At 38.2% G+C, this 20,189-nt stretch overlaps 1 protein-coding gene across 7 annotated transcripts in view; it reads right to left on the bottom strand.

Moving 5' to 3' along the window:
• LAMA4 (laminin subunit alpha 4) overlaps nt 1-20,189 on the bottom strand; it is a 157,274-nt gene that overhangs the window by 32,642 nt on the left and 104,443 nt on the right. For all 7 annotated transcript variants that reach the window (XM_039531831.1, XM_039531827.1, XM_039531825.1 and 4 more), the window contains 10 exons: nt 18,251-18,367; nt 16,653-16,801; nt 14,201-14,342; nt 12,255-12,351; nt 11,276-11,392; nt 9,652-9,837; nt 8,022-8,161; nt 5,957-6,130; nt 4,619-4,761; nt 964-1,126 (listed from right to left, as the gene is read on the bottom strand). In XM_039531831.1, coding sequence (XP_039387765.1) covers nt 964-1,126; nt 4,619-4,761; nt 5,957-6,130; nt 8,022-8,161; nt 9,652-9,837; nt 11,276-11,392; nt 12,255-12,351; nt 14,201-14,342; nt 16,653-16,801; nt 18,251-18,367 — 1,428 coding nt within the window. The remainder of the gene's footprint in view (nt 1-963; nt 1,127-4,618; nt 4,762-5,956; nt 6,131-8,021; nt 8,162-9,651; nt 9,838-11,275; nt 11,393-12,254; nt 12,352-14,200; nt 14,343-16,652; nt 16,802-18,250; nt 18,368-20,189) is intronic.

Raw genomic sequence — 20,189 nt, 5'->3', positions numbered from 1 at the left:
GAACTCTAGGAGATTCTCTCATATTCATAGAATTTATCTTTGCCAGTAGCTAAAGTTCAGCAGAGATTATTTTAAGTAACTCAACAATGATCACTGCAAATTGAACCTAAATTGCCTTGTTAGTGAAAGGAAAAAAATCAAGTGATGTAAAAACAAAATGAAAGTAAAGTTGGCAGAATTAATGCAGCAGTCTTCCAATATTAAAAAAGCTCTACACTGTAGAATAGGCAAAGCAGCAGCAAATGTTTCTTCAGCACATTATCTGCCTGTTACAACCAGAATTAATTGACATATCAGTTGGCTTTTTCCACAGTCATATCAGGTCCTCATTAGGATTTAGTAATTCTGCTGAGCGATCGCTGGTGCACAGATTTACATCCTTGAATAGATATTTACTGATTAAAATCTTTAAGAGTCTGATGTTTAGAAAATGTTTTTTCCAACTAATTTTCACAGAAGTAGCAAACCATTTATGGCTAATATTAGGAACATATGGATGTCTGCACCATGAATTCTATTGGGTGCCTACCTTGAGGCCACTATCATATTTCAAATAGGCCATCAAACAGCCATCATACAGGGAAGTTTCTATGCCAAACTTGGCACCCAGTGTTGACAGAGTATAGCAGAAAGCACATATTGTTCAGTTGGGCTGCTACGTGTCCATCTAGAACAAGAACTATGCATTTTTTCTTTAATTACATATCAAAAACATTTTACTGTAGCCAAGATCAATCTGATCAGCTTCTCACTGGAGGACATTCTGTGTAAATGGTAGCATTAGCCTTGGTCAGTGCTGCAGATTCCAGGGAACTTGTTGAAGAATCGTAATGTGGTTTGTGACTTAATACGGATGTTTCCAGTAACCAAACCTTCCCATTAATGACAAGTTTGTAAAGGAAGTCCCAGCATGGGTTTGATTTATTTAAGTTTCAATATATACAGAAGAGTTATTCAATCGACCTTAAAATTTGAAGGCACTCCACCAACATAGAAGACGGTATTTCTGGGCTCCAAATCCAAAAGGGAGTCAGCACCAGGGACCTCTCCTTTTTTGATGAATTTTTCTTCAGCTGTGCTGCTAGGGCTTGGCACAGTTAGAAATATTTTGCCATGCTTTCCCACCCTGTTGAAGGAATTTGGAGAAAAAGAGGGCTGCATAGTCATACCTTTAGCTTGATGGTTAGATATAAGAAATAGGACAAGATAATTTAAACAAAGTTTTTTTGGTAGTTTAATGTAAGTATTTTCCCCACCAGAAAAGCATCACCCATCTACCCATCTGGTGTTCTGGCTGGGGCCAAAGAGAGAAATTACAGAGATTGGAATGGATTCTCCTTCCACTTACTACTTGAGCCTGCCCTCTTGGAGTCAGTGGAATTTCTACTGACTGCAATAGAAGCAGGATTAGACTCTTAGGCTTGTGCCAATGAATAGCTCCCTTGAAGTTTCACTAGTGGAAAAATGGTGGAGAATAGATTCAGGCCCAACTGTTTTTTCTGGAGCTCTTGGGACAAATATTTGGGTCAGGTGTAGGATCAGGAAGAAATGGAGAAAAGACGTTAACTATAGAGGAGACATTTCTGTTTTCTAGCTTTTTTTCACCTTTCCTAAAAAAAAAGTGTGTGTGTGTGTGTATGTATGTATATATATCTATATCTATATTTATAAGAGCTGTCGATTAATCTCAGTTAACACACACAATTAATAAAAAAAATTAATCATGATTAATCGCACTGTTAAACAATAGAATACAAATTGAAATTTATTAAATATTTTTGGTTTTTCTACATTTTCAAATATATCTGTTTCAATTACAACACAGAATACAAAGTGTACAGTGCTCACTTTATATTTTTATTACAAATATTTCCACTGTAAAAATGATGAAAGACATAGTATTTTTCAGTTCACCTCATACAAGTACTGTAGTGCAATCTCTTTATCATGAAAATGCAACTTACAAATGTATTTTTTGTTACATAACTGCACTCAAAATAAAACAATGTAAAACTTTAGAGCCTACAAGTCCACTCAGTCCTACTTTTTGTTCAGCCAATCGCTAAGAGAAAAAAGTTTGTTTACGTTTATGGGAGATAATGCTGCCCACTTCTTACTTACAATGTCACCTGAAAGTGAGATCAGGCATTTGCATGGCACTGTTGTAGGTTGTGTTGCAAGATATTTACGTGCCAGATGGGTGAAAGATTCATATGCCTCTTCATGGTTTGGCCATTGTTCCACAGGACATGCTTCCATGCTGATGACGCTCATTAAAAAAAATAATGCGTTAACTAAATTTGTGACTGAACTCCTTGGGGGAGAATTGTATGTCTCCTGCTCTGTTTTACCTGCATTTTGCCATATATTTAATGTTATAGCAGTCTTGGATGATGACCCTGCACACGTTGTTCATTTTAAGAACACTTTCACTGCAAATTTGACATGCAAATGAATGCAAAGAAGATACCAATGTTAAATTTCTAAAGATAGCTACAGCACTCAACCCAAGGTTTAAGAATCTGAAGTGCCTTCCAAAATCTGAGAGGGATGAGGTGTGGAGCATGCTTTCAGAAGTCTAAAGAGAGCAACACTCTGATGCAGAAACCACAGAACCCAAACCACCAAAAAAGAAAATCAGCCTTCTGCTAGTGGCATTTGACGCAGATGATGAAAATGAATATGCGTTGGTCTGCACTGCTTTGGATTGTTATTGAGCAGAACCCGTCATCAGCATGGACACATGTCTTCTGGAATGGTGGTTGTAGCATCAAGGGACATATGAATCTTTAGTGCATTTCATCATCATTCATGCCCGTCACCCCAACCGGGGTATGGGCCGCCAACCACAGATCTCCAGAGTCTTCTATCCTGGGCCATTCGCTCTAGCTGGTTCCAGGTATAGCCCATTTTTTTGCTATCAACCTGAAGGTCGCGTCGCCAGGTATTTCTTGGGCGGCCTCTTTTCCGCTTGCCTTGGGGGTTCCACCGCAGTGCCTGTCTGGTGATGTTGGTTGGCTGCTTGCGTAGTGTATGTCCTATCCAGCCCCACCTTCTCTTTCTAATTTCCTCCTCTGCTGGGAGTTGACGGGTCCTCTCCAAGAGGTGGATGTTACTGATGGTGTCTGGCCAGCGGATCTGGAGAATCCTTCTGAGGCAGCTATTAATGCTCGCTAATGCCTAGTAGGGTCAGGTTGTTGCTCCTCATCTCTGCTGCAACCTGCGCCGTCTTTCCTGACTCGTACATGGTCCTCACGTTCCATGTGCCGATGGTAATCCTCCTGGTTGTAAGAAGGGTGATCGGCTTAGTGGCTTCCTCGCGGCTTTCACCACCCAGCATCATGCGTCTTCGAGTTGAAGACCCTTCTTTTTCCAGGCTAAAAGTCTCTGTTAACTCTATTGTTGGCGTTTCTGTAGCAAGCTGATTTTTACGGGGTGGAGTTGCTAGCCCCACTTGGGACAGGCAGATGGCCCCAAAGGACCTCTCTGGTGGAGTTTTTAGTGCATTTGGCATGTAAATATTTTGTGACGCTGGCTACAACAGTGCCGTGAGAACACTTGTTCTCACTTTCAGGTGACATTGTAATAAAGAAGTGGGCAGCATTATCTCCCATAAATGTAAACAAACTTGTTTGTCTTAGCCATTGGCTGAACAAGAAGTAAGACTGAGTGGACTTGGAGGCTCTAAAATTTTACATTGTTTTATTTTTTGAATGCAGGTTGTTTTTGTACATAATTTTATATTTGTAAGTTCAACTTTCATGATAAAGAGATTGCACTACAGAACTTGTATTAGGTAAATTGAAAAATACTATTTCTTTTGTTTTTTTACAGTGCAAATATTTATAATAAAAATAAATATAAAGTGAGCACTGTACACTTTGTATTCTGTGTTGTAACTGAAATCAATATATTTGAAAATGTAGAAAAATATTTAAATAAATGGTATTCTATTATTGTTTAATAGCACAATTAATCACACAATTATTTTTTTAATTGCTTGACAGCCCTAATATATATATATTTCCAGACAGCCTTTTTGTTCAACCAAAGAAAGAAAGTCTTTTTAAAGTCACTGTTAGCCTGAGGTGAGCATCGTCTTTTTTCTCCTGCAATTGTTTTAAAAACTCTGCCCTGCCTTTACTGTGTTTAGAACATCAAATGTGACACATGCCATATAGGAGTGAAAATAATCAAAAAAGGGTTCTTAACTCATGATATTGTAGTTTTTCAAGGGATCCCTATTCCCATGGAATTCTGAACAAGATTGGCAGCGCTGGCTATCTCATCAGTTTGCTAAAGACCTAGCTAATCAGCCTTGTCATCATCCCATAAGATAATGTTAGGGCATGTCTTCACTAGCAACATTAAAGCACTGCTGCGGCAACGTTTTAACGTGTCTGTGTAGTCGTGGCACCAGCGCTGGAAGAGCTATAAAAAACTCACCTCCATGAGGGAAGTAGCTACCAGTGCTGGGAGCGAAAGTTGCAGTGCTGTAAAGTGGCAATGTAGACAACGGCTTAGATAGTTAACTGGTGAGTTTTACTTGGTCACTTGTGAAATTCTCAAACCAAACTGATCACATAAGAAATAGAGCAGCTCCACATAAATACTTTACCTCTCAACTTTGACGATACTGAAGTAAGCAGGCCAAGAGCTGACTGGCTTGGAGTCCAGTGGTATCTCCACATCTCGACCTCCCAGATTATAAATATACACCAGGTTGTCATTCTTGATCGCAAGACCTATATAATCTTTTGCCTAAAACACCAATGAGTTGGGATGTCAGGACTACTTGATTCACTCGTAATCCAAAAAAGCTAATAAATGTTAGACAGTTTTAGACAAAAGGGAATATTTATGTACAGCTAATAAACTAAAGCACACCTTCCACTAATTATATTGTTTCAGTAGGTGGTACTGCATGGGACAAAACTGTTCCTAAAAGTATGGTTTCAAATCCATTTTGGATGAAGTAATTGCCAGGTTAAATATTTCTAAGACATTTTCTGACTGAAATCTATCACATGCTCTTGCATGGGCCTATTGTTTACTAGGCAGTATCAATATAAGAAGTGGCAACAAAGGCTTGTCCAAGGGCATAGATATGATGTACATAATCAGATCTGCTCTCAGCAGGGAATTTCTTAATTTGCATGCACTGTACACAGAAATTCCTTTAAAAAAAAGATTAAAGAGAAAAGCCCTTGACTTCACCTTTCCAAACTAGCAGTTGGCCCAGATTGCACATAGTTTGTGAGATGTGTCTTTTTTATTTTTCTTTAACAGTAAAAATTTAACACAGTTGCTTCACAACACTTTTTGATAACGAGAGTGCAAGCCCTTTCTGAAAGTGTTCAAAAGTAGAGATGAGGAGGGTATTTAGTAGCAGTAGCACAGGCCACAGGCAAAGAAGCACTCTTATCTCTAAGACCTTTGAACTGCCAGACTTGAAATCTACATTGTCAGCAGTATTGTGTTGATTACCTGTGACCCACAAAAGCCTGGCAGACAGAAGTAATTGCTTCAGAGCAGTTCAATACCAGTTGAGTGTGGATGGCAAGTGTAGTTTACAGCCAGTCTCTGTATCTCAGTACACCAGGCAATGCAATTTGCTACGTGGATAGAATATTTTATTGGAGAGAAGGAAAAATTGCAAGGATAGTTCACTGCATGTCACTAACCAATAGGGTGACCAGACAGCAAATGTGAAAAATCGGGACGAAGGTTGGGGGTAATAGGAGCCTATATAAGAAAAAGATCCAAAAATTGGGACTGTCCCTATAAAATTGGGACATCTGGTAACCGTACTAACCAATGACCAGCATCAGTAAAATATTACTGTGGAAATCCCTGATGGTAGGAAATAGAGAAATGTTGCTGAAAAATCCACATACTTATTTTCACTTCTGTCTTTTTTTTTTTCAGAATAAAATTAATTAGATTATTCTCTTACGTTTTTGTTTCCAAGGTACAGAACAAATCTATTTGGAGATGCTGCCAGCTGTGGGTGGTCTTTCTGAAGTTTCATATACAAGCTCATGGAGGTAAAAACCTTTAAGTCATCTAGGCTCGTTTTTGGATTAACTTCTACAGCTGATCGGCCTTCAAACTTCATAGAGACTTGAACCTGAAGTGGCAAACATACGAAGTTAGAGACGTTCTGTTCTGAGACTCTGCTATGGGGAAATTTGCAAACATACTCCCTCAACGGCTTCCTTGACTAATAATGACAAGCATGGAATTAGCATTGATTGTATGTTCTTAACAACCCAAATCAATGAAACACACTGTAAAAAGATAAAGGGAAACATATTAATGAAATGGTGTCAGTTTTGTCCTTACTTTCATTGAAGCCCCTATTCAACAATACACATAATTAACTTTAACTGGGCTTCAATGGGACTTAAGCACATGCTTCAGTGTCTTGTTGAATCAGGGCTATAATATTATTCTATACACAACAAACTTCTTGCATATTTTAAAAAATTCTTTCCCAATCATTTATTTCTTTGCTTCAGAACTAGACCTAATTCTCCTCTCGCTTTCTCTGGTTTAAATCAGGAGTTACCCCACTGAAGTCAATAGAGTTATACTAGTGTAAATGTGGTATAAATGAGAGGTTAGTCAGGCCAAGAGTATTCTTTTTAAGATATCTTTAAACATATTTAAAGCAATGTTTTTACATTTTGAAGAACTGTATGTTTTAAAACTAAAACATATTTAAGGAAAAAGTCAAATATTATAGTTCTTGACTGAGGGAACTGAGGGGGTCTCGCATCCCACTTCTAGTACCATGTTTATGGTGGGTTGTACTTACTTCTTTGAGTGCCCCCCTAGTGTCTGGGTACAGTACTGTCATCTTCTTCAGCTCCCTGCACCCCCTGCAGGCTATCAGTCAGACTCTGTGGGTTTTTTGTGGCTTGGTCCTGTGGCCAGGTCACACAGTTCAAACCCCTTTCTGGGGTACAACAAACTCAAATAGAAGTTCCTTGCCCTTCAGGGCCAATGATAAATCAAATGGTTTCTTATCCTTCTGAGGCTTAATTCCTTCTCCAGAATTAAACCAACAGGGTTCCTTGTGCGCACGTTTCCTTGATTGTGGTCAGAAATGGGCCCTGGCCTGGCCTGGTTCCTTTGGCTGTGGCCTAGGGAGAGTCCCTTCTCACTTCACTGCCAGGAATTGCTTTGCTAGCAGGCAGCTCCTTTTTTGGAGCTGTGCCTTGATTGGCTGTTGCTGGTGTCCAGCCCTTTTAACTGCTGGAGGACCAGATCTCAATGGTTCCCCAAATGGCTGGTCCTGGTCTAACGGCTGGTCTAATACTCACTGCTCTTTTCCACTTAGATAACTGTTTCCTGGGGCAGGGTGAAGCAGAGCAGTGATGCTTCCAGCAGGGTGTCACAAAAACCTGGTACACCATTACAGCCAGAATATTCCAACACTGTACAGATGCATTCTTATATTGACTTCTCAGAATTCATCCAAATGCAACTGAACATATCATTTTCAGCAACTGTTGTTATAAAGTGTTTGCCAGAAAAATCTTTACACTTTTGCTGTTGCAATTAATGTCACCATGGTGTTAGTATAGTATAGATTTTCTTACGTGAAAAAGGCCTTTTTTAACAACAAGAAATATTGTGAACTCACAAAGATTGTTACTGAAAAGATCACAGTTGCTGCTGCTTGTAATTAATGTTAGCAATTGAATAATAAACTAATAGTAAAACCCATTTTAGCTTTAAATGATTCTGCTGCAGTGACCACCATTATCAAATTGGCTAATTAACATTACCATCATATTTATGATATTCTGCCATGAATACCATGTTAATTATTTGCCTGTATCAACTGTAAAGATTTTAATTGCTACTAGTGTACTGTGCTCATCCAGTTGTTAGAGAGAGATAACATAACATCAAGGTTCAGACCTGGAATCTAGCCCAGGGAAATAGAGTTGTTAGTAAGATGCCTTTGATCATTATCACTCATAACTGAATGTCTGATCCAAGTGTTTTACCTTGCTTGCTACACTCCTAGTCTGAGCAATTAGCTCCCTGATCCGTTGAATGCTGGCAGAAATGTTGTTTGCTGGCAACTTTTGGTCTACTGTACGCAGTTTATCCAGGAGCTGAGGGATGACCTCTGTCAGATTCTTCACTGCAATTAGAAAGGAAACTAAAAGCCCAATTCCCCACTGCATAACACTGTTTTTGTACCAGTGGAATTCAATTTGCATTCCCTTCCCTGTCAGTAGTATTTGTTTGCATCACCCACCTGTTGCTTCCTCTCTTAAGCAAAGGTCCTGATACTGCAAACTGCTCCATGTGAGTGGACCTCTGCACCTGTACAGAGCCCCATTCACTTCACCATTGCTCTGTGTAGGTGCAGGTATCTGCCTGTATGCAACAGCATGCAGGATCAGTGCTGAGTACTATAAGATTTTTTAGCGCCTCCAGGTGCTACTCCAATATGAATAACAACAGCAGCTTTGCACTCATGTAACACCTTCTTTCGGAACATCTCAAAGTGCTTTACAAGCATCAATGGATTTAACCTCACAACATACCTGTGAGTTAGATGAGTACTATGCCCATTTCCCAGATAGGAAAACTGAAACATAGAGCGAGAAAGGCCCAGATCCTCAAAGGTATTGAGGCACCTAGCTTCCATTGATTTCAATAGGAGTTAGGCACCTAAATACCTTTGATGATCTGGGCCTAAGTGATTTGCCCAGAATCCCACAGGAAGTCTGTGAAAAAACTCCTGGGCAGAGCCAGTCAAAGTCTCTGCTGGCAACTGACACAGAAGCAACTGCAGTAGACACAGTTGGACACCAATGACATCATGAGACTGCTTTCTGGAGTTTTACTCTGGATATTCTCTGTGCTAATTGGCTGTTTCTTCTATCTCCCTTCCCCTCCAGCCTCTTGACCTCAGCCTCACTCCATCTGCTCTCTCTCTTTCCTTTTCCTTGTCCCTTTTACCTCCCTCTCTTTTATGGTCCCTCTTTATTTCTTCTTCTGTCTTTCTGTTTAGTTGATCCCTTCCCTTCCTAACAGCCTGCTACAAACCCTCCCAAAACTAGGAAACTAACATGATACTTACAATCCATCCCAATGATCACTCTGTATGTATGTTATATCCCTTTCCCCATCCTTTGTTTTGCTTATTTATTTAGACTGTAATCTCTTCAGGGCAGGGACCATTCTTCTCTATGGCTATAGTGCCTAGCACAATGGGGCCCTGTTTGTGGTTGATCTCTATTACAATTGCTACAACAACAATAAACCACCACCACTATTGTCACCACCAAAATAATAATTGGTAACATGTATGTAACAAGCGGTAAAATTTTCAAAAGGGCCTAAGTTCCATTTTCAAAAGTGATTTAGGCCTTTGGGAGCCTAACACCCTGTTGACTTTCAATGAGTCTCAAAAAAAATTGGGTCATTTTTCAAGCACGTGTTATCCAGTAGTTAGAGCAAATAGTAATATAATATGCTGTGAGGTGACAGGGAAAGCAACTCATACCATATTCAGTGGTGACACTTGTCAACCTACATTTACAGTATAGTGCTTGCAATGAATACCTGCTATAGTAACACCAAGTAACACTGGGTCTCAGTGCCATGTTACAGTTAGTATACCTGCATCTCCAGCTGAGTCCACAGCACTGTCATAAGCAACTGCATCATGTTTAAAGTTCTGAAGGTTCTGGGACCAGTTCTTCAGACTCTTAGCCATTGGGGTAGTAGTCTGGGTTACTGCCATGGTAGTATTGACAGCCTCTTGAGTAATGAGTTTAGATTGGTCCAAATGCTGTCTAATATCACCTGTAATATGAATAGAGAACAAGCAGTAATAAATACTATTAAAGTAGCCTACTTCTGACTAATGCATCAGAAAATGAAAATAAGATTAATGAGAGTTTAAATTCAGCAGTGCTGGAGCTTTCCTCACACAGAGGTAAAAAAACCCTTATTTTATTATTTTTTCAAATTACATAGAGAATTTGAAAACCTTCCCTTGTTTGTTGTTATATTAGTGATTAAGATGTATCAACTGCCCTTGGCTGATTGTTAGACTATTACATTTTAAACTTTTCAGTGAGCTTGATTTGTAATGGCTAGTATATCCAAGGCCCTGGGACTAGAATGGATTAAAAACATATTTTATTTTCTGTGACATTGTCAAAGAATATGAAATTTTTTGTTGAATTTTTTTGGTGAACATTTTCAGGTTATTGTAGAAAAACAAAAACTGAAAAGTTTTTGATCACTGACATTCTCTTTCAGTTTTTTTAAAACAAGAACCCTGAAATAATCAACTAAACCACAATTTTCACACGACAACATTCTTTTAGTCAAAAAGCCATTTTTCACTGAAAAATGTTTTGATGAAAAATTGTTACCCAGCTCCACTTGGGACATACATGGCCCTCAGGACATGGTAAAGAACAGCTGGAAATGCTTAATGGATGCTCATGACCTCTATTTATTTCAAGAATTAAGGGAACACCTAGCTAATCATAAATTGCCTGTGGCAGCCCACCGAAGTATTCAATCTGCCAAGTACAATATCCACTTGAATTAAATTTTGATTATTAGTGCAATAGGTCTACAAATTTATGGAGTATCCAGTCTGTAATAAAGTCAAGAATAACATGATGGACGGCAGCCTTCAGTAAACTGGAGGCCAAGACAAGTCAATGCAGCTTCAGATGATAGGATACGTTATCTCATCATGCTATGGAAAGCACCATAGAATGAGCTGTTGCATTGTCATTGCTACTGGGGAAGGTCTTCACATTATTTTCCTTTAAAAATAATGAACAAAAGAGAAAGAACTAAAATGTGTCACCCTGTAACTTTTATATTATATCATCATAATTGCAATTTGGGGAGACAAAAAGTGCTCAGCTTTGCCATGTGAACAGTTTCTGGCTTTGCCTAAATGACTCATGTGACAAGACTTTGATGACTAATGAGATGTCATTCGGAGTAGTTATGTGTATATTATGTGCCCCGTGGCTAAGAACGTGCACATCAGAGAGACAGTGTGTTTTAATGCAGGTTATCTTCATTTTCTGCCTTCATCGGGAAGTTCCACGAATCTTTTCTACATTTTGAATGGGTTAAAGGCAGACTTGTTTGTGAAATCTTATTTTTAAAGATTCAGCCAAATGCTGCTTGAGCTAACCAGAGTGGGGATCTTTACTATAAATGTCATAGTCAGATAGTAAAGATAAAGTCGACGTATTTATCTTACAACCTTGCTCTATCGATTGAATTTGTTTCCTGGCTTTCATCAAGCGGCTTTTCAGAGCATCCTTTCTGGCAATTGTCCCAGCAATACGACGACTAGTGTCCGCAACAGTCAAATCATTACCTGTGAGGACAGAACAGAAGAAACAATTGAACTCTATGATTTCAAAGAGCACTTAAAAATCTTGTCTTTAGTGTTACTATGCTGCACAAATATACTGCTGTGCATTTAACAAACACTAGTTACTGTAGTGTTTACCGTGACTAACTTTAATATTATGCATTCTAGTGATGTTGGCTTCAGGTGATCTAAATTGCTAAGCAATCTTCCAGCTGATGCTCAACATTCTCCTGGAAGAGTCTTCTCGGGAGAATCTGGAAGCTGCTTCCCTGTCTTAATTAAAGATCAACTCTCAAAAAGAGCTTTGATAGCCAGTAACTACCTGGGACAGGTGCTAATATATTACAGTCACAAACTTCAAGGAGAGTTGTTATGGAAAGCACGAGGACTTTAAAAATAAAAACATTAATTTCCATTGTTTTTATAGAAGTTCCATTATTTTCAATGAAGAAAATGCCAGAATCTTTTAAATCTTATCTTATTCCTAACTAGATTTGTAGGGTCCAAAACTGCATTCACTTATGCATGTGAGTAAATGAATGTGTTGACCTCCGTGAGACTAGTCAGATGAGTGAAGTTACTTAAATGCATAAATGTTTGCAGGATCAGACCCATAATCTTTTAATACACCTGTAAATGTGCCCACTGTAAATAACAGAAAACTCTCAGCAGCTTGGCACGACACTAGCTATTCAAATTATACATTTTCCTTTTCTAACACATTGGATTCTAACTTTGATCAATATGTTATTCCGTTGCAGAAGCATTTCCTCCTTAATGATGTGCTTTTGAAATCTCTTTTCATATACAGAGCTATCGTATTACCGGCAAAGTAGTGAAACCAATAGGAAGGATGTATATTTACTGGCATCTGCTGTCTCTTGTAGTTCCTTGGCTTGATTGAGGAGCCTTTCACTTTCATCTTTATGGTAAATGATCTGAGAATCAATTCCAACTACAGCCTACAAATTCATTTAAAAAAAAGGGTCAGAATCTGCTTGACGAAACATCTCTCTTTATTGTGTCTGCTTTTAGATGACATAATATTTCACACAGGCACAAACTACAAAATTGCTGCTGTTCCATTTTCTCTGTTAAAGTAAAAAGTAGGTGACTGGATGAGAAAAAAGTCTCAAATGCAAATTTTCTACAAGTTGCAACTGAAGTTTAAAGGAATGTATTTCCTCCAGACAGGCAAACTGAATAATAAATCTGCAGTATAGCACAGATATCATCTATATTAGGCAACTAAGATGTGGCCTAACCAATCGTCATGCTATTCAGATTGCAAGACACTATCCCTGAGAAGGAAGAAGTACCAATTATCAGTTCCCCACTAGGGAGATCATACCCTGGCAGGGAGAAAGAATGGAGCAAGCTGTGGTATAAATAGAAGATGCATAAGATGCTTTTTGATTCTGGAACTTGCTTTCACTGAAGTCAATGGCAAAAGTCTCATTGGCTTCAATGGGTGCAAAATTGGGCCAAAAAGGAGCGAGACCGAGAGGGTGAATCTTCCAAGATAAGAGAATGGTTGCTTGCTCTTATATGCAGGGTTTGGGGATCTGCTTCATGAATTGCTTACTCCTTCTCCAAAATTAGGCTCCCCGAGCCATGACACCCGTGGCAATCTCTCCTCAGTGACTCACTGCCCAGAGGATGGAGTCCCTTGGATGAGACATAGGTGGTCAGCCTAGTGTATTGAAGGATGAATTTGTAAGCTCTGCAGGGCAGGAACAAAGTCCTCCTATATGTTTTGTAAAGCACTGTGCATACTTACAATGCTGTAAAATAATAACAACAGTGTTAGACAGTCTGAATTCAAATATGGCACAAACATGAATGGCAGCTCAGATGTCAAATCTAATTTTCAGCTAAGTTGTTCTTTTGTGCAGTTTTTCTAGATAGGCCAAGTGAGGCTCATGGGCTTCACAATGAAATCATGTACTGGATGGCTCAAGGGGCCAATCCAGTGTAAAACTTGCACATTAAAAGTTATTCTACTTGCAGTACACTATAACCTATATTTAATAATGTCTTAAACTTAAGTACTGCTTTACAGCACACAGAATCCCAAAGAGCTTACAAACTATTTGGGCCAAATTCAGTAGTGATATGTAAGTGGATGTAAGTTATAAAGTATGGTGAACACTACTTAAACATATGCTTTCTTCTGGCTCTTTGGCATGCAAGTTATACCAACTTAGATTCCTTTTCACATCAGTAGAGCAAGTAAATGATAGTTTAAGAGTGTTTAAGTGACTGTATGGGAATCAATGCTAGGGCAATAGGGGCAGATTCAGCAAAGCACTTTACCCTTGAAGTCAATGGGACATATTTTATGCTTAAGAGCTTTGCTTGTAAGGGTTGGCACTATGTATATGCTCACATCAAGCATATGCTTAGACAGCTTTGCCAAATTGGGGTCAGAGTCTAATCATCACCACCACCTTCTGCATCACTTCTGATCTATCACTTCAACCACTCCTGAGATGCAGCCTCTCTGGGGGCAAAACATGGCAGCCGTTTAACAGCACACAGCAACACTACACAACAGTTTAGGACAGGAAGTGAAGAATACCTCTGTGTACTTTTGAAACTACAGGGGAAATTTGGGGTAGCAGAAGTAATTAACCAGTTTGGAATTTGATCAGACAACAGGGATGAAGCCCCCATTCTTGCAAAAATGTTAATTGACAAATGATGAAGAGCTTGGTTTTACTTTATACCCAAGAGCCCAAAGTCTTATACCATCATGCTGGGATCCTGATTCAGTGCAAAGCAGACATGAACATTATGAAAACTACTTACATCACTGAGTCTGTGTGTTGTGTTTAATGCCAGTAATGCAGTTTCATTAGCTTCCTCAATATAACTAGCAATATTTTCATAGACATTTGAGGCATTTAATGCCTTTTGTACCAACCCATTTGTATCAACACTGTGTAAATTCCTGTTAGAAGGACAGAAAGGAAAAAAAGAAAAAAATTGTTTACATCTCTTACTTGTAAAATTATGAGACACAGGAACTTTGGTGTAAATACTACTCTCACTTCCATACATGCCCATTGACTCCCATCTGATTTCCGTGGGTTTGCACATGTGTGAAGATAGAATTAAGCCATTTGACTGGAACTTTCAAAAACACTCAGCAATAGCCTAACTCTGTTCCCACTGAGGTCAATGGGAATTTTACCATTGACTCCAATGAGAGCAGAGATAGGCCAGCACTGAGTGCTTTTATGAAGATTACCATTTAGGTGTAGTTTACATATTCCAGTTCCGTATAATAATTAAGCTAGCTACTAGGTATATCTAACACATCAATTTATGACCACAATCCTTCATCTATTAACAACTTTCAATAGGTTTTTACATTTAATGATGAACAAACCCATGAAAATTCAGAGCTTATGTTTGGTTCAGAGAGGAATTAAAAAACACTTTATCCTAACTTTCCAGATTTAGGGCCTAATCCTGCAAACACATGATTTCAATGGGACTACTCTCAGTAATCAAATTAATCATATAGGTAAATGATTGACAGATCAGGGCCTTATTGCATCTCCAGACTGGACTCTCTCATAAGATTTCTGAAATGTCTTGCTAAATGTGTCCAAAGACCAAAATGAAATTATACTAAACAAAATAAAGACAAGCAAATAAAAAACAACAAAACCAGAAGGCATGATTTGAAGACAGAATAAATGTTTTAAGGGATTAAACTTTCACTATAGGATAATCTTTCCAACAGATGTAAAAGTGTCACATTTCCATCAGTACGATCCATAAAGGTTTCCATTTGCTTTGTATTAAATTCCTGATGTCATGTACTCAATAAAGTGCTAGCTATCCATTTCATCCTGTCGTGGGGGCACTCTCTTTTAAATAACTGCAATACCATTAATTAGTATCTCTCATACCTAACATACTAGTTTTTTGTGGGGGTCTGTTCCAGTTTATGTAAAATTATAGACCGGGGTAGGCAACGTATGGCACGTATGCCGAAGGTGGCACGCAAGCTGATTTTCAGTGGCACTCACACTGCCCGGGTCCTGGCCACTGGTCCAGGGGACTCTGCATTTTAATTTAATTTTAAATTAAGCTTCTTAAACATTTTAAAAGACTTTTTTACTTTACATAAAACAATAGTTTAGTTATATATTATAGACTTATAGAAAGATACCTTCTAAAAACATTAAAATGTATTACTGGCACGCAAAACCTTAAATTAGAGTGAATAAATGAAGACTTGGCACACCACTTCTGAAAGATTGCCGACCCTTGTAATTGACTATGTAATTTTAAGTTCCTGCATTGTATGGTTTTATGTATGCATTGTATAGGAAACCACTGGCTTCCTGTGTAATTTTTCTCTCTATTTTCAACTCCTATCTGGGACTTAGGTATATTAAGGAACAATTGTTAAAATGTATTTAAATTAGATACTTGATAAACAGCTAAGGGTTGATACTGCAAACATTTATGCACATGAATACCTTTACTCAATGATACTGAAAGCAGAATTTGGTGAACGTGTTTTCTGCAAGTAATCACTTACAACAGTAATTTTTTCACACATAATCACAGTTGTAAATAAATCCATAATTCCAATCTGTCTAGAAGTCACTTTTGTATATATTGGTTTAAATCTAAGTATTTATCATCTCTCAATAGAACAAAAAGGCTTGGGTCACCTTTAATGTATGCAACTGGACCAATTCACCTTGACACCATCCATTAGGTATTTAAATTACTATAGGTATAGTACACTCAGTTTGAGTCAAAACTACAGCAGACCCTACCTCTGACTGTAGCTGTAAGGCAATTTTTTATGTGAACCATCTTACTCACATGAACCATTTTATTCTTATGAGCTATTTTTGCAATCCCCATTTACATTTGCCAGTATCATATTATTTCTCAGCTATCTACTTCATCTATGCCTCTGTTACTTTGGGATGATAAAGAAATGATTGAAAAATGTGTGAATAAAAAACCAAAGGGAATTAAAACAAATATTTTTGACATAATTTTTTTTTAACATATTAAACAAAATATTGAGCAGCTCTAGTTAAAAGACTTTCTCAGACTGTGATATAATACCTGGCACATCTGACTTTACAGTGATTTGTTTAATATGTCTCTATAATCAGTATATATATAATGCCACTATCTTTTTGCTTGTCTGTTTACCAATCTATCTGTGTGACTAGCAGCCCTTAAAATCAGCACAGTACAGTCTGCTCTAGTTAAAATTTACCGGTCCAACTGGTCAGCAAGTCTTTGAAGCTCCTGTGCATATTCCATAGCCTGCTGCACCAAATCATCATCAAATCGAGACAAATTGGCTAGTTGTTCTTGCAATTCCTTTTTAGCGCCATCTATTTCCGCATAGAACCCCGACACATTCTAAACAAAATATGGAAGGATAGAAAGAATCTGAAAATAGTAACAAAAATATCCTCTTTACTCTTAACTGTACAGGTTTTTTTTGGTATGTTAGGTAACATATATTTTAACTATGATATATTTTAACAGATGAAAAAGAGGGAAGTCGAAAAGGAGGCAAAATACAGATGGGGTCAAGGTGACTAAAAGGGAGGAGTGTGAAGAGTGAGAAAAATAATCCAAAATATCATAAACAGAGGAACAATGGATAGATACATGGAACATGAACACCTTTGAGAGATGGTCGTATCTTCCATTACCTTTGCTGATATTAGTGCCACAGCGATTAGCTGAAATCATCTGAAATCGAGGCTTAATAGGTGGGATAAAAGTGACAGATCATACGCCACTGATCTGCATTTGAAGGGCTCACCCCATCTGGATCCACAGCACAGAATGAGGGGTGGGGTGGGCTCATCCACCTCTGTGGCACTGTCCACCTCCCCATACATATGGAACCTTTGCACTCCCAGCAGACTGTAACCTTGTCTTGTAACCTATTTTGCTGTGGTGTTGTTGTGTGGGGTTCTTTTCGTTAAACCAGTTTATCAATGAAAAGTGACTTTTCAACCAAAATGAAAAATTTCTGTTTCAATTTTTTTTGTTAAAAATAAAATAAAATAAATAACCAGAATGAAAAATTTCCACCAAAAATTTGGTCAAAAGTTTCCATTTCTATAAAAAATGGAAACTGAATTTTTTTGGGTAAAGTTCTTCAGTGTTTGGTTATCAGAAACCTTTTCTTAGTTTGCTTCAGGTTTTCATAAAAAAGACAACCCCCTCCCCCCGAAAATATTAAAAAAACCTCTTCTCACAAAAATAATTGGCATTTTCCAACCACCCTCGTCTATTTTCAGCGTTGAAACAAAAAGGCTCAACCTATTTTACACCATGAAACATTAATCTTCACTTCTTCACTCCACTGCTCCACAGAGTAATTGACTTTTAAGAGGATTTGTAGATTGGATGTATAAAAATCAAACTCCAACAACTGCTTATCTCTAAGTTGAGATTCAGGGTCTTTAACCTGTTCCTGCCTTCTGCCTGAAATGGACAAAGGTGTTTGTGTGGGGCTTTTTCTTTAACAGACAGAACAGTTCTCTGCTCAGTGCATCTTCTGGCCTATTGGCAGGGCATCCATTGTGAAGTAACTGAGAAATGCATGACAAAAGGCTTAACTAAAATATATCCCTAATAAGGTGCTTTTAAAATAACATCAATTTTCTATGGCAGTAAAATTTAATTACAAATATTTTGACTGTGGCAGAAATGATTAGGTTTTATTGGAATATTTGTCAGTACTTCAGCAATGCTATATAGAAAGTGTTCTCAAAGTTTGATATTTTGAATATGTGACTTGTTAAAAAAAAAGGCATGGCATTTAAACAGGTCATACAATCAGGCACCTACCTTTATCACATCACTTAATTCTGTGCTGAATTGTTGTGGCTCAACTAAAGTATTTATGGCACTTAGCAGAGTACTGTTCACATCATCAGTTTGCTCCTTCACCTTCTCTTGTTGCTTCTGCAGAAAAAAATAAATCCATATTCAGAAATGTTTTGGGCATTGGTAAAATGCAGTGTTAATGTTCTCTGGTATGTTGTTAATATGAACACTACAGTTGTATTGGTAAAATAAACAAACAAACAGATATCATTAATTAAATGGGAAAAAAGCTAAGACCAAGTTTTGCTCACACTTCTCAAGTTGCATATTATAATATGACATTTTCAGTTTGGCTTGTCCTCATGGAGGACTAGGCCTTTATTTACAAAAATAAATTTCATTGTACATTGCAGTTTGAGCAATTATTGGAATGAACCACCCTTACTACACCACCAGAACAGTGCTCTTGCAGTACAAAGACAAATTAAATATGGACTTTTCACAGTGGCATGTAGAATAGTTTGGACTGGAAGATTTTTTAGTACGTACAAATTAGAGATCTGTTTTCCATAACAATAATAAAACTAATGTGAATGTTCTCTTTGGACAAGCATCTGCCTTAGTGGAAAGTAATGAAACTCAAACAATGGTTAAAAGCAAAGAACAATTATAACCACATCCAACATACTTCAGCCTTCACTTCATAAATATGAGATAAGCTGCAGATCTGCTTCTACACAGTAATTATAAAACAAAGGAAGAGAGGAACAAAGAAGACTCTGTACATGAAAATCCTAAGCTTCTTATAGAGCAATTCACAAAAACGAATGCCTGATTTTATATTTAATTATTAAAAGAAAACACTGAGTTCTTAGCTACATACTATTTAGCGATATTGAAAGTCAGAAAGGAAGAATAAAATAATTATCTGATTCACTGTGCTGTTCTCCTGGATGTTTGTTTAAAACAAGTACATGTATCTGGTGCTTCTTTTTCTTACAACATCTCTCAGGTCCACCAGTTCCAATGCATCCCTACAGCTAACACCCTTGGACTGGCCTTAGAAATCTCCTTTTTACCAAGAAACCTTCTCTTTTTGGGAATTCCTGTATCTTATCTTGCCCATTTTATTTAATAGCAATTGCTGTGATTTAAAATCTGGTTCCTGTGACCATGTTGTTCCTCTCTTTGATCATCTATGTTGTTGTTTTTATTTACCTTCCACATCAAGTTCAAGTTACCAATATTGCCAACCCCAAGAGTTCAAAAACCATGAGTTGGAATATATATATATTTTAAAAAGCACATGCGACTGGCCTAAAAATCATGAGGTTTAAAGAAAAAAAAAACCCCCACAACAAATCATGTTTTTTAGTTGCTGTCTGGTTTTTGAACTCCTCTGTCCACCCCAATACACGTGACAATTAAAGGGTGAAAATTCAACCTTAAAACATACAAACTGGACACACAAATCTGTTGGCAACAGCTCCCTTGTGTGGCTGCTCCCTGCCAAGTGCCTTCCCTGCCTCCCACTGCCCAGAGGCCTTGCTATTTCCTGGCTCTCCACTGACAGCGGTCTCCTGTCTCTAGCTTGCAGGAGAGGGGGCTTTTCTTGGGCTTTTACTTCCAATTTCCCCCTTCCTCTGTGTGTGTGTGTGTGTGTGTGTGTGTGTGCACGCGCGAAGAATGGGTGTTTGAGGCAGCTGCTGCCACCAAAACTAGAAGGGGCCAGCAGCCCTGGGCCTGCTCTGTGGTGCTGTTGGGCACAGGGCCACCCCGCTACTGCAGACAGCAGCTACTCTGTGGTGCTGTTGGGCACAGGGCCACCCCGCTACTGCAGACAGCAGCTACGATGGCCTGCAGCACATATGCCTCTAGTGGGCAAACTCTGAAACTACAGACAGCTTTCGCAAATTCCTGAGCTGCCTGTGTTTTATCAGGAGACTGTGTGAGTTACCCC

The sequence above is a fragment of the Mauremys reevesii genome, linkage group 3 (assembly GCF_016161935.1).
Source record: "Mauremys reevesii isolate NIE-2019 linkage group 3, ASM1616193v1, whole genome shotgun sequence".
NCBI lineage: Eukaryota > Metazoa > Chordata > Testudines > Geoemydidae > Mauremys > Mauremys reevesii.
This window is presented reverse-complemented; position numbering and strand designations above follow the sequence as displayed.